The 14,381-nt window shown below is 34.1% G+C and overlaps 2 protein-coding genes across 3 annotated transcripts; both read left to right on the top strand.

Moving 5' to 3' along the window:
• Window positions 1-2,932: 2,932 nt before the first annotated feature.
• On the top strand, window positions 2,933-5,599 carry LOC111318695 (F-box protein MAX2 homolog A-like). 2 transcript variants are annotated; one of them, XM_089755865.1, is made up of 2 exons: window positions 3,045-4,921; window positions 5,035-5,277. In XM_089755865.1, the coding sequence occupies exons 1-2, from the start codon at window positions 3,193-3,195 to the stop codon at window positions 5,133-5,135; spliced, it is 1,830 nt and encodes a 609-aa protein (XP_089611991.1). In that variant the 5' UTR covers window positions 3,045-3,192; the 3' UTR covers window positions 5,136-5,277. The 2 variants fall into 2 exon arrangements, with proteins under 2 accessions (XP_022777306.2, XP_089611991.1); XM_022921571.2 differs by having other exon boundaries at window positions 2,933-5,599.
• Window positions 5,600-8,999: 3,400 nt separating this feature from the next.
• LOC111274969 (cysteine protease XCP2-like) lies at window positions 9,000-13,098 on the top strand. The gene is made up of 5 exons (XM_022860022.2): window positions 9,000-9,511; window positions 11,299-11,531; window positions 11,643-11,780; window positions 11,868-12,377; window positions 12,579-13,098. The coding sequence occupies exons 1-5, from the start codon at window positions 9,028-9,030 to the stop codon at window positions 12,717-12,719; spliced, it is 1,506 nt and encodes a 501-aa protein (XP_022715757.1). The 5' UTR covers window positions 9,000-9,027; the 3' UTR covers window positions 12,720-13,098.
• The last annotated feature ends 1,283 nt before the right edge of the window (window positions 13,099-14,381 follow it).

The raw sequence follows: 14,381 nt of genomic DNA, 5'->3' as shown, positions 1-14,381 counted from the left end.
TAATTAATTTTATACATTTAAGTTATTACGTCAATAAATCAACATCACATTACTAAAGTCAATACCAATGTTATCAAATCAATAATCACATCAACATTTTTAACTATAAAAAATTAATAGAATTAGTGATTGAATCACATAATATCAATATTGCATGGTTAAATCCTAAATGCTGCGGTTACTCGTTGAGAACTAGAAGGAAATTGATAAAACATGGAACGCTCAGGGAACTTAATTCAGATTATTCTCGACATATTATTGTTCAACGAATAAGCAATCTGTAGTGAATATGGATATTTGTATCTTTCAAAAAGATCAGTTTAAAATTCGGAAATCAATCCCAAGCCAAGCAAGAAGTTGGTGGTAGAAAAACAGAAAAAAGGAGTGGTGTTTTGTCACAAGTGCGCATGCCTTACCTGTTGAGAGGTGGGATACGGAGGTCTATATATCGATCAGAGTGTTTAGACTTCAGAGGCTTTATTCGCATGTTGTCCTTTGTGGTTCTGTTATTGTTCTTCATGGTTTGTTTTTTCTGCTTTGGTGTTCTCCTAATTTGATTCTATATTAGGAAAGTAGTAGTAGCAGCAGGTACCATGCATGTTCTTTATCGTTTGGGTCGGTTTTGATGAGCATGCCCTTACGTCAAGTCATTGCCAAGGGAGAGGGGAGGGGGGGGGGGGGTGTAGGAAATGCGCCTGAGATGTTCAAAGCACCAATTCATGCTTGTATGTTTGTAATTTTTTTTTTTTTTTGGTTGTGCTTCCTTCAACTTGACAACCAGTAGACAAGTAGTATCCTACTAGGTTGCCAACTCGACTTTATAAGTTACAATGACACAACAAAAACATTTATAAATTCTCTCATTTCTTGTTTAGAGAAGGCTTTTGATATACAGGAAACTGATATTTCGAAAGAATCAAGGATTATGCTGAGCATTTTCCTTGGTTTCTAAACGCTTTGGATAAAGTTTGCAGTATAGCTTTAATAATGTTGAAATTAGATGATGAATTTAAATTTGGCATGCACATAAAAGATCTTGTAGTAGAATAGCCTATAGCTATTGCAACATTTTGTAGCAACAATGTGTATAAAAATTGATATATAAAATTGCAGCATCTTTGCAAACATTATTTGAAAATTTACTTATTTTTCCTTTGTGATTCCTTTTTCTCCACTTGCATTTGAGCACTCACCTTGTTTGATCTTTTCTTTTCTTTTCTTTTTTAGAAATGTTCTTTTCTCTTTTCTTTTTTAGAAAGAAGAAGAAAAGGATCTTTCTTCTTTCTCTTCTCTTCCTTCCAACAGTAACAAAAACTTTTTAAAATTCACTTACCCTATGTCTTTGTTTTAATCATTTTTTAAGTAGCAGAAGCTTTTTATATTTACCAATTACCATATCCATAACTTCCTTTAACCAAATCATTCCTTTTGCTTTAACTTTAAGTGCACTTCCATCTGCCCTTTAGAAATTTTACCCTTATCCTTTTAAGCTTCTAATAATTACAAAACCCTACCCCCTTCAAACTCTGATTCTCCTCTTAAGAGTGTGATTCGAGAAGATAGTAGCGTAGTTGTGTTTTGTTCGAAAAATATGGAGAAATATCAGTTAAAATTACTGTAGTTAATTAAATAATTATAATTTAATATTATGTAAGGTTTATAAAAAAAAATTTATGAATGCAAAAGTAATTTTAAATCATAGACAATTATGTGACAAATTCATGAACCCAAAGAAAAAAATTTGGGTTAACATTTGGATGAAGATTAAAATTAAAAGAAAAATGAGAAAAAAAAAAGAAAAAAAATTACTAGCTATCATATACAAAATTAAAGTACTAACAATACGTCATCTATTTGTAAAATAATGAACTCTTAATTTTGATAATTAAAATTAAAATTTTGATATTTTGAAATATCAAAAAAATTAAAATGATGCCACAATCATTTATCAAAGTTTCCTGTAGTGCTAGATACTAGCATATAAATATATATTATATTTAGTAAAAGAAAAAAATAGAGACCTTTGAATATCAAGGGAAAGGTGGAAAAGAAGGAATAATGAAAAGGGAAGGGTAATTGGGTAGTGGATGATGATCAATATCAAACATGATCGATGGGGTAGGCCTCATACGGCAAGTGGCCTGCCCAAATATCAAATTACTGTTATAAAATTAACATAACTGTGTTTTCATTCTCTCCCCTCCTCTCCTCTCCGCTCCAATATTCTATCCGAGGCCACAGGTTTCTGTATCTTTATCTTCGTCCTCACGATCATACCTCAGCTACATGATCAGAAACTCCCCTCTTATCTCGTCTCCTTCAGGGCCTTCCAGTTTCCACTACTTTTTTTCCTTTCATCTTTATTTCCTCACCTTGACATCCAGATTCCTCATCTCTTTCTCTCTTTCTTTCATTGAATCTTCATTTTCACCCTCACATTGCACTTCCAAGGTTACTAACATTTACAGGCTTCTTTTAATTATCACCCAGTTTTTTATTCACTTTATCTTTCTCTCTCACACCACATAAAAGATACTATATATTTTGTTCCCAAATATCTCTCTTTTGTAGGCCTCCAATTAACTAGCTCTTGAATCTTTATCTTCATTTTCACACCTCCCCTATAGATAATGCATGCTTTTTCTTTCTTGATTTTTATTCCTATCCACAAGTGGTGTTGGAGTTTATTACGACCCTAATTGAATTAAAAATATTGACATATACTCTTTTAGAAGAGCATTTCACTCATTTTTTTTTATTATAATCTTGTAATTGTCTAATCATAATAAAATTTACATAAAAATTCATCATTTATAAAAATGAGTTTCATACAAATTTTTAATGAACCTTATATATTTTTAAGCTATAATTGATTAATTATAATATGCTTCTTTCATTTAAAATATAAAAATACACAAAGAAAATTATATAAATGCACTTGTTCTTCACTATATATAGACAACACAAGTTGATCAGTTTCTATACATTTATCTTCAGCCCAGTCATATGTGCATTAGCTAACTCTCTCTTTCTCTCAACAAGCCGCTAGTAGTAGCCTTTGAATCTAGGTGATTTTATCTTGGCTTATACATTTCTCACTGATGACCCTTTGTCCCCATACACATACAAAATATAGAATTTAAGTTCCAGGTTCAACATATTAATCTCTCTTGATTTTCATCAGGACGGCATATGCCAAAAAAAGAAATGGCTGAAACTTCAAGCAATGTTCATTTCCATGACATACCGGATGTGATTCTCTCCACCATATTCTCTTTCGTTACTGATACTCGCACACGCAATGCCATGTCCCTTGTGTGTCTCAGATGGCACTTGCTCGAGCGCTCCACTCGCAAATCCCTCACCCTCCGTGGCAACATCCGTGATCTCTTCCTCCTCCCGACTTGCTTTCGAGCTGTTACCAATCTCGACCTCTCTTTCCTCTCCCCATGGGGACACCCTCTTCTTGATTCCTCTCCAAGCCCACTTCTTCTTGCTCAACTCTTTCGACATGCATTTCCATCAGTTGTTTCTCTCGTTCTTTATATCCGCAACCCTTCAACTCTCAATCTTCTAGCTCCCCAATGGCCTAACTTACGACATGTTAAGCTCATACGTTGGCATCAGCGTTTACCTACACCTCTTGGCTCTGATTTTATTGCACTTTTTGAGCATTGTCGTATGCTTTCTTCACTTGATGTTTCACATTTTTATTGCTGGACTGAGGATCTTCCACCAGCAATTGAAGCATACCCTTCGATTGCAGCTTCTCTTTCCCATCTCAATATCCTCAAACATTCTTCAGCTGAGGGGTTCAAGTCCCATGAGCTTTTAGCCATTACTGCCTCCTGTCCAAACCTCCGTGAATTGCTTGCAACATGTATATTTGACCATCGATTCATTGGATTTATCGACGATCAAACCTTGCTTGCTCTTACTTCAAATTGTCCTTGCCTTTCTCTACTTCACCTCGTTGATGCAACTTCTTTGTCCAACGTTAGGTCCGACCCAAACGATGAGGGTTACACATCTGAAGAGGCAAGTATCAGCCATGCTGCACTTGGAGATGTATTTGCTGGATTGCCACTACTTGAAGACTTAGTTCTCGATGTTTGTCACAATGTTAGGGATGCCTGGCCAGCGTTGGAGTTACTTAATTCCAGGTGCCCCAGGCTTAAATCCTTGAAGCTGGGACAGTTCCATGGAATCTGCAGGGGCATAGATTTTCGACCAGATGGAATGGCCCTATGCCATGGGTTGGAATCTTTGTCAATCAAGAATTCTGCTGAATTAACTGATACCGTTTTGGTAGCTATTTCTCTAGGCTGCCCGAGACTTTCCAAGTTTGAGGTGCTAGGATGCAAGAGAATCACTGGAACGGGGATGTGGAAATTGACTCATGTTCTTCGGAAAACTTTGGTTGATGTGAAAATTTCTTACTGCAAAAACCTCAATGCAGTTTCATCATTGCAGGCATTGGAACCAATTCGAGACCGGATAGAAAGACTCCATATAGATTGCGTGTGGGAAAGTGTTGATAATTCAGAAGGCCAGACAGGCAGTTCAAATCAACAACCAGGTGGATTTGAGAACTTCCAAGCAGGGAAACGAGGCATCATCAGGGAAGAAAAAAGTTTGAAAAAGAAATACAAGTCCTACGATGTCGAGAATGATAATTTGTTCTCTTCTAATACTTGGACTAAGCTACACTATCTTTCCCTTTGGATTGCTGCAGGTGAGTTGCTCACTCCATTATCTTTGGCAGGTTTAGATGATTGTCCTGCACTGGAAGAGATACAAATAAAAATTGAAGGTGATTGCAGGAATCAACCAAGGCCTTTCATGGATGCATTTGGGCTGCGTTCCTTGGCCTGCTATCCAAGGCTTTCAAGGATGCTTCTCGACTGTAGTGGAGTGATAGGTTATGCTCTTACTGCTCCCACAGGACAAGCAGATTTGAGCTTGTGGGAGAGATTTTTTCTGAATGGAATTGAGAATTTGCATCTTAATGAACTAAACTATTGGCCCGCACAGGACGCGGATGTCAATCAGAGAAGTCTTTTTCTCCCAGCAGCAGGACTGCTAGCGCAATGTGGGAGTCTGAGGAAACTTTTCATTCATGGAACGGCAAATGAACACTTCATGATGTTTCTCCTGAGAATCCCAACTCTCAGGGATGTTCAACTTAGAGAAGATTATTATCCTGCACCAGAGAATGATACAAGCACGGAGATGAGAGTAGACTCCTGCTGTCGATTCGAGGATGCTCTTAATAGCAGCAGCCGCCAGGTACCCGATTAAAAATTGGTGGTGTTGCTAAATTCCAAGTCCTTTCAAGAAGGTGGAGCATAAGTTATCCAATAATAAACCAAAATGGTGAGGCATATCTTAACTACAAAGATTTGGAATCTCACTACTGGAAAATAGCTAGGACAAATTGGGTGGTGTTGGGAATTATGAGTATTTAAAATTAGTGCATAAATGGGAATAAAAGACCTCCTATTCCTATATATAATTTATGTGGTTCTACTTATAGATCATATTAAGCACACCACTTATCTAATTATCATTTATAAAAACATATTATAGTGTTGTTTCATTTCGATGACTAAAATTTCATTTCCTTCTTCTGATTTACTTGCAATTAGGCATATTAAAAGCTGTCTAAAATCTGATTTTTTTTTTCTTTTTCTAAAAGCAAGAGAAAAAATGAAAGAAACATCACCAGACTGCTGTTTTCTCGTACAGAGTTACTTTAAGTATTGTCATAATATCCCCCGACACCCATGATGAGAATTAAATTGGCTGCAAGATTTTCCAAATCAAGAGCAGAGAAAGTTTGTCTAAAGAACGCTATTTTATTTTATTTTTCCTTTTTTTTTATTTTTTATAGCTTTCAACTATTTTTAATGATCATATATATATAGTACTTAATGGAAAAGTGGACCATTTATAGAGATTCTTGGCCATTATGGTGGCAACAAGTTGTGGCCCATTAACACGCTTTAAAGGCGCAATTTCAGGCATTGTCTCGAAATGATATTTACTTGGGCTCCGTTTTTTCGTTTCAGAAAATATTTTATAAAAAATAAAATTTTTTTATTGTTTTGATGATTAAATGAAAAAAAAATATATTTTTTTGTTGTTTAATAGTTTTCTGAAAAATCTATTATGCTTTCTAATAGTAATATTGATACAATTATTAAAATATTAAAAATATATTATTAAAATGTTAACATTTTAAATAATATTATTTTAATAGTAATGTTTAATAGTGAAACATTATATTAATATTAAATAATTGAAAACTACAATTTATTATTAAAATTTTATTTATATTAAATTTTAAAATATTAAAATATTATTATTTCTACAATAATATTTATTATTAAAATACTAAAAGTACTTATAGTATTAAAGAATTAATATTTTTTATATTGAAATATTTATTATTAAATCATTAAAAAGTATTACTTATTTATATTTATTATTAAAGTTGTAATATAAAAACATTTGTCATTAAGATAGTAAAAGTACTATATATTTTAAATTTAAAAGTATTAAGTAAAGATTAAAAATATTCACTTTGTTAAAAAATTATTATTAAAATAATAATATTAGTAATAATTTTTCACTAGGTTAAACTACTTTCTTTTTTCCTTTATCACAGGAGTTATTGATACTTTTTTTTTTCTCTTAATTTGCTTTGCTTTGCTTAGGAATATATTTATTTTATGATAATAAATTGGTAATATAATTCCTTTATAGGCCATTATTTCTCATAAAAAAAAATTTCTTTATAGGCCATTGAAGAGTTCACTAGGCCTTCTCGACTAAGGGCGGGCCGAAGTTGATTCCATGATGACGATTGTTTTGCTTGTCGTTTTTCAAGGCAGGTGATACACGAAACGATAACTTTCTCAATGAGCCTCTTTCACAAACATGGTCCACCCATGGGCCTTTCTTGGGTCCCTGATGTGGTTTGGGCTTGCTCATAGAAACTTAGTTATGGAGCCCAAGTACTGTGCTGCAAACTAGCTTTGGAAAAGCAAGATCTCCGTTTCGTTCAATTCCAAATATAATAATACATTCTTAATTCTTAAGATATGTTGGTATCTTGAAAATGACATGAAAAAAAGTGAAATGCAAGTCAAATTTTTCTTTGTCTTATCTGACTAAGATGAAAAGGATATAATAAAACTATAATTGTTTTTTTTTTTTCAAATATGTTATAGTTTGAAAATGAAAAAAATAATTATAGTTATTGAAATTTAATTTTTAAATTTATTAAATGTTATTTTTTAAAAATAATTGCTTAAATCAATTAAATTAAAATTTGAAAATTTATACTATTTATCAAGGGAAGTAGAAATTTTTTTTTTCATTTTTAAACAAAAATTTTCACTTTTTTCAATGTACGAACATAGTACTAGTGGGTACTCAATGACTCAAATTAACTCTTTGTAGTAACATCTTGCGAAATTAACACAACTAGAAACTTCACCCTTTGCACGGCACTAATAATTTACACCTTGAAATCATTTTTTGCAAGGCAAAAAAAAATCAGCTCAAAGCTACTCTTCTTTGCAAGGCAAAAGACTAGTAGGTAGCAGAGTCAAACAATTAAGAGCACATGCACAGGTCCTTGTATTTTATATTGAATGAATGATCCCACGCCATCATTTGAACAAAAGATTAAATAGATACAACAAAATTCTAACAAAACCATTGTGATTATAATGAAAACTCTTATTTTTAGAAATATGTTTACAATTAATAATTATCACCTATCGGTAAAACACTATGACCAATATCTTTGAATGCCCCTTAGTAACAATTTATTGATCGTTTATGAACTTGGACTATACTGTTAGTATTAGTATTTGATAATTAGTTGCAGAAAATGACCAGGGTAAAATGATTTTGATGACTGGTTTAATGAAAGTTGCCACGAAATCTATTTCTTTCCATACCTAGGATGAAATTTGTATACCTCAATCCAAGCAATGTGATATGCTCTCTGATATGTGTGTTGTGCTGCTATGGTAGATGAAAAGTGCCTATTGCTTCTAAATTTAACGATTGGCACCAATCTAAAGTGACTACCTTTGAGTAGTTGCTTATTCAAGGGACTATTGCCGATTTTCCTGGTAATTTGTCCCCATTAAAGTAAACCAAAGACTGCCATGGAGATATTTCGTCAACCAAATCTACCACATGATTGTTATCAAAATTGGCTTGACCTATAGTTGGAGTTGTTCAATCACTTATGTCTCAGGTATTAATGTGATAGGAGTCAGATTAAAATAGTTGCAAGTTGTTCATCCAATTTTAAAATCAACATTTTCATAAAAGTAAGGTATACAGATTTAACCTTTAAAGGTCTCAACTCTACCTTGAAAAGTACCTCTTTCAACCTCTCATATACTCTAACCTTACGAATTCTGCACGATCTGATCTTAATTCATTTACTGGTTTTCCAAACTTAATCATAGTCTTCTATATGTCCGTCAGTCCTGTTTTTTCATTTCTGAGAAAAGCTAACTGTCAATTGTACGCTATAGAAATAATATATTCATATATATATATATATGTGTGTGTGTGTGTAGTTATATAATATGCTAACTGCCAATTAAGTAAAAAGTTGACCGTTAGATTTAACTCCAGCTACTATCCTTACTCACAAGTCAAAAGCAACAACAATCTGAACAGCAGACGGGCACAGCCACCAAAATGATTTGGTATTATTCAACACAATTCACAAAATGCCCTCAATTTTTTTCCATTGTCCAATGTTCTTTTGGTCAAGTCCAATGTTCTTTTGGTCTCTTTGCTTTTAAATGATATAAGTAACATTGTAATATGGAAGGGCAGAAAAAAGAAATGGGGAAAAAGTTTTTTTTTCATTTTGAAACAGAAATGTTCTTGAGCTGACTGGTAGGCGTGGCTTAGTTAGCAAGTAATTCCGCCTTATATACAATACAATGTAGATTTAGATCAGACATCATTGGCAACCCAGTTGAGAAAATGGGTTTCCAGAGAAGCTTATTGGCTTTCCTTTTCTTCATCTTGGCTTCACTAACATGCCCATCTTCTAGCCTTCCTAGTGAATACTCCATAGTGGAACATGACCCTGACGCATTTCTTTCGGAGGAACAGATATTGGAGATCTTTCAACAATGGAAAGAAAAGCATCGGAAAGTATACCATCGTGTTGAGGAGGCTGAAAAAAGGTTTGAAAATTTTAAGAGGAATTTGAAGTATATACTAGAGAGGAATGCAAAGAAAAAACCAACCAAGGGGGAACATCGTGTGGGATTGAACAAGTTTGCTGATATGAGCAATGAGGAGTTTAGAAAAGCTTACTTGTCAAAGGTGAAAAAGCCCATCAACAAAGGGAGCACTCTATCAAGGAACATGAGGAGAAAGGTGCAGTCTTGTGATGCACCATCATCCTTGGATTGGAGGAACTATGGAATTGTAACTAGCATCAAGGACCAGGGTTCCTGTGGTAAGTGTCTTTTTATTTGGTTCATAATCGAGTAAAGCTTTAGATTCAGTATTTTGTTTTCAAAATATACAAGAGCATGACTATCATTTTCTCCACAAAGCAAACATCGGTTCCAGAATAGTGTATTTGTTTGTGACGCTTTCTTGCTAGTTGGTGATTCTTGGGCCACTTTGACACAAACATCTTATGATTAACAGAAGCAATAAAAAAGATTTTATTATAATCAATTCAGTAATTTGGATATTAGTCATCAATAGGAAATGTGATATTGAAAAGATTGGTCACCCGTTAGGCACCAGGCCAAAGTTTTATTTTAAACCTTTCTTCAGTATAAGCCTTAAACCTCTTTATTCTTTCTGACGGGACTCTTAACATCTTCAGCTCGTGATCAAAATCACAAGTTTCTTTTAGAATGTGGCATGACCCTAGCATTTAAATTCAACATTTATTTTATGTGATAACGAGATCATGCTGAGAAATGTGCCTAGTAACAAAACTGGCCATCTTCCTCATCTGCAGAACTAATTTGCCCCACCTCCAGAAATCGTTCGACTTCCATACCTCTCTGCTTCTGCCTGCAATTCCAAAGTTTACTGCAATAGTGAATATCTACAAATGAATACCAACAAATAACCACAGAAATTATGTATTTAGCTGATCATCATGTGTGTTTTAGTTGTAGTCACCTTATGGGATATTTCTTATCTAGAAAATCCAAATACTATAGAATATAATAGGTCCTTGGAAGTGCCAAAGCATTTCAAATTTACACAAACTGGTCCGAGCACGTTTGAAGATTAAAGTCGGGTCAAAGAGGTTTTTGAATACTTTTTTTGGTGTTCTTTGCCCCACAATCAGAGTATCAGACTAGAAGTTTGTTCTTTTTTTTTTTTAAAGTATCATCATGTTGTTCATATTAGCAGAGGAAGAGCAGAGGTGACCAGACCGTGCCCACAAGATTTAGCTTTAGAACCTTTTTGTTCAATTCCTCCATTCAACCTTAAGCATTCTTCTCACAGATCAATTCTTCGGCTTGGTTTGGTATTGTGATTAGGTTTCTAAAAGCAGCTTTTAAACTCAAAAGCAATACTAAACATCAATCCATGGATTGAGTTAAAACCACATTTTGATAAGTGAGTCATCTGCAAAAGTTTATTGGAAAGTACAGTTTTGATTTGAAATTTATGATTTGATGATAAAATGATTAAATATCTATTTTATTATTTATTTTTAATAACAATAATCTATTTTTTCTTTCCAACATCATTTTATCTTTAAATATTTTAATTTTTTATAATAAATTTTCACAACAATACCAAACACTCAAAAATTTTAAATAACAAATTTTCATAATACCTTTCAAACATATTTTTTTCAATTTGAGTTTTTTTCGACTGCAACAGCAATACTAAGCTAAGCCGAAACCTAGGTCGATGAAATTAAACTCACAACCCATATCGTTTATGTATATATAAAGAGAGAGAGGGGAAGGTTGCACATGTGTAGGGCAACAAGAAATAATAGTCAACCTTAAACCTTATCCTGGTAAAAGAAGAGTAACAATCACCAGACTGCAATTTACTTTGTTCATACGCCAGGATTAAAAGCTGTTCATCCAAAAAGAAAAAAAAAAAAAAAACCCAAAAAAAGGCCCATTATACAGTGATAAGTTCCCCTTTGAACTAAAACTTCAGGTAATTGATTCAAATCATTCGAAATGTAAGCTAAATAGAGCAGTTATGATGGCATTAAAAAGATAATATCTTGACTGTGTCCTATGTTTACAGGAAGTTGTTGGGCATTCTCTTCAACCGGAGCCATGGAAGGAATAAATGCCTTGGTTACCGGAGACCTTGTTAGCCTTTCAGAACAAGAACTTGTGGATTGTGATAGCACCAACGAAGGGTGTGACGGAGGGTATATGGACTATGCTTTCGAATGGGTTATAAACAATGGTGGTATCGATACAGAAAGCGACTACCCCTACACGGGTGAGGACGGCACATGTAACATCACCAAGGTCTGGTTCCCCTCACCTGTCCTGGAGCATAATTCATTTCTATTGCAATTGTTCAACAAGTTCTTCCATTGTATCTACTCTGACTGATATATTGCACTCGTTTTTTATCAGGAGGAAACCAAGGCTGTATCTATCGATGGCTATCAAGATGTAGAGGAATCAGACAGTGCTCTCTTGTGTGCTGTTGTTCAGCAACCCGTTAGTGTGGGAATGGATGGTTCCGCAATTGATTTTCAACTTTACACTGGTGTAAGTATCTTTTTTTGGTTATGTAATTAAACGAGCAACCTGGAAATATATTCTGACCACTGAAATTTGTATGACATGCATGATTAGGGAATTTATGATGGTAGCTGCTCGGATAATCCAGATGACATTGATCATGCTGTTTTAATAGTTGGCTATGGTTCAGAAGACGGTGACGACTATTGGATAGTGAAGAATTCATGGGGAACAAGTTGGGGAGTGGATGGATATTTCTATCTAAAAAGAAACACTGATTTACCATATGGTGTTTGCGCTGTCAATGCCATGGCTTCTTATCCAACTAAAGAATCCTCTTCACCATCGCCTTATCCATCGCCAACTGTTCCTCCACCACCGCCACCTCCTTCAACTCCACCACCACCACCCCCACCCCCACCTCCATCTCCTTCACCAAGTGATTGTGGAGACTTTTCCTATTGTCCGAGTGATGAGACGTGCTGTTGCCTTTTTGAATTCTTTGACTATTGCCTAATATACGGCTGCTGTGCATATGAAAATGCCGTTTGCTGTACTGGAACCGAATACTGCTGCCCTAGTGATTACCCCATTTGTGATGTCGAAGAAGGACTCTGCCTCAAGGTACCAAAAACTAATCCTTAATATCCAAATGTGGCATGCATTTGGCATAAACTAGAATTTACCAGTTTTAGTCTAATAAGTTGCAGGACATTGGTCCAATGTCTAGTGAGCTTTAAACTTAGTAGTCTTTGTAGCCAAATACTTCTACAGTTCCATTCAAATTCACTATAAGCAACTCTTTTCTGCAATATTTATTTTCAGAACGCTGGGGACTATCTGGGAGTAGCAGCTAGGAAGCGAAAGATGGCTAAGCACAGGTTGCCATGGACAAAAATAGAGCAAACAGAGAAGACATACCTGCCTCTGCAGTGGAAGAGGAACCCTTTTGCAGCAATGCGCTGAAAAATCATGAAAAATACGTATCATCTCTCAGAAGTTGAAGGTTGTTTTTACATTTTCTCATTTTTACTTTTCCTCCACCAGGGAGGCATCATCTCATCCTTTCTTTCAACTTATGTTTCTGTCGAAACATATGACAAGAAGCAAATCCAGAAAGAGAAGATAAAAAGGGGGAAATTTTGTTTGTTTGTTTGTTTAGATACTGCATTTGAATTTGGAAACAGTGTTTTTCATTCTTCACCTGGGTGTAAAAACTACTGTGCTTTTATTTATTTCTCTAGGCTTGTTTCATGGTCGGGCCACCTTGGCGTTGTTGTTCATCTAGGCTTTGTAATATAAATATCTATACATATTAAAATAAGGGCCTGTTAGTTTTCTACAATCGCCTTATTTCTACTACACAGCAGCAGACACAAATCTATGAATCAATTGCTAAAATTTGTTACTAATGTTAATGGGGTTAAGAAAGCTAATTCTTCTTCACTCCATAGTTGGAAAGACCATATTCAAGATTGGGCTGCAGATTTACTTGAGTCCAGAAGACATCAATTCTAATTTCCATGATGGACTGCAATTTCACATGAAGCACTAGAATGTAGTAGATATGTTGGGATTTGTCTTAAATCTCATAATCTCACGTTGAAAGTTAAGTGAGTTTAAATTTATTTTGTATCCCATATCGAGAGTTTAGTAAAGGTACAAGAGATTTCACTCAGATAAATAAGATTTTTATTTTTGGTTTGGTAATCTTAGATAGTTAGACGTAAAAAGAATAGCTAAGTGAGTAAGGTATTAAACGGTGTAATTGGATTTTGGGTTAAGTTTTAAGTAAAGAGTTATTAGTGACTTTTTTCATTCCAAAAGTCTCACAATTTTAAAAATTTATTTGTTAGTGATTGGGTTTGAAGTAATTCATTTTGAGTTGGATTGAAACAAATTTATTAGGATGTTGTTATTTTTTATTTGAGCTTTCTATTTTGTTCATGGGTGCTACATGTGCGTGATGATTTTCCAACAAATGGTATCAAAGTTGTGGTGATCTTTAATAAGTGGTATTAGAGCAAGGTTCGTGGGAAAAAGAAAAGGCAGGCATAAGAGATCGTGAAGTAAGTATTTCAAGATGTCTGATAAATGTATGTCTAGTATGTCTATGTCTAAGTTTGAGTTTTTGTTATTTGATGGAAAGAACAATTTTATGTTATGGTAAAATACGATTCAATATCTGTTAGTACAACAAAGATTGGATCAAGCATTAGAAAGTAGTAAACCTAAGGGAATATCTGATGGTAATTGAAATAGAATTAAGAAGAAAGCTATTAGTACTATTAGATTGACGTTAGCCCTAGAGGTAAAGTATAGTGTGTTGACTGAAAGTAATTCGAATAGTTTTTAAGAAAAACTTGAGGGTATTTATGCATCAAAGTCATTGATTAACAGATTATGTTTAAAGATGAATTTATATTCTCTAAAGATGAAAAAAAGTATGAGTTTTTATAATCACCTGAATGAGTTTAATAGATTAGTTTCTCAATTGTTGACGATTTTTGTTGATAAGTTAAAAGATAAAGAGAAAGCTTTAATTTTACTGTCATCTTTGCCCAGGCCTTTAGTTCAGACTTTGTTGGTGAGTAGGTTTACTTTAAAGTTAGATGATGTGACTGTCTT

The sequence above is a fragment of the Durio zibethinus genome, chromosome 26, assembly GCF_047325235.1.
Source record: "Durio zibethinus cultivar Kanyao isolate XHJ-2024 chromosome 26, ASM4732523v1, whole genome shotgun sequence".
In the NCBI taxonomy this organism is placed as follows: domain Eukaryota; kingdom Viridiplantae; phylum Streptophyta; class Magnoliopsida; order Malvales; family Malvaceae; genus Durio; species Durio zibethinus.
Note: the sequence above shows the minus strand (reverse complement) of the source record. Positions and strands in the feature narration are given on the sequence as shown.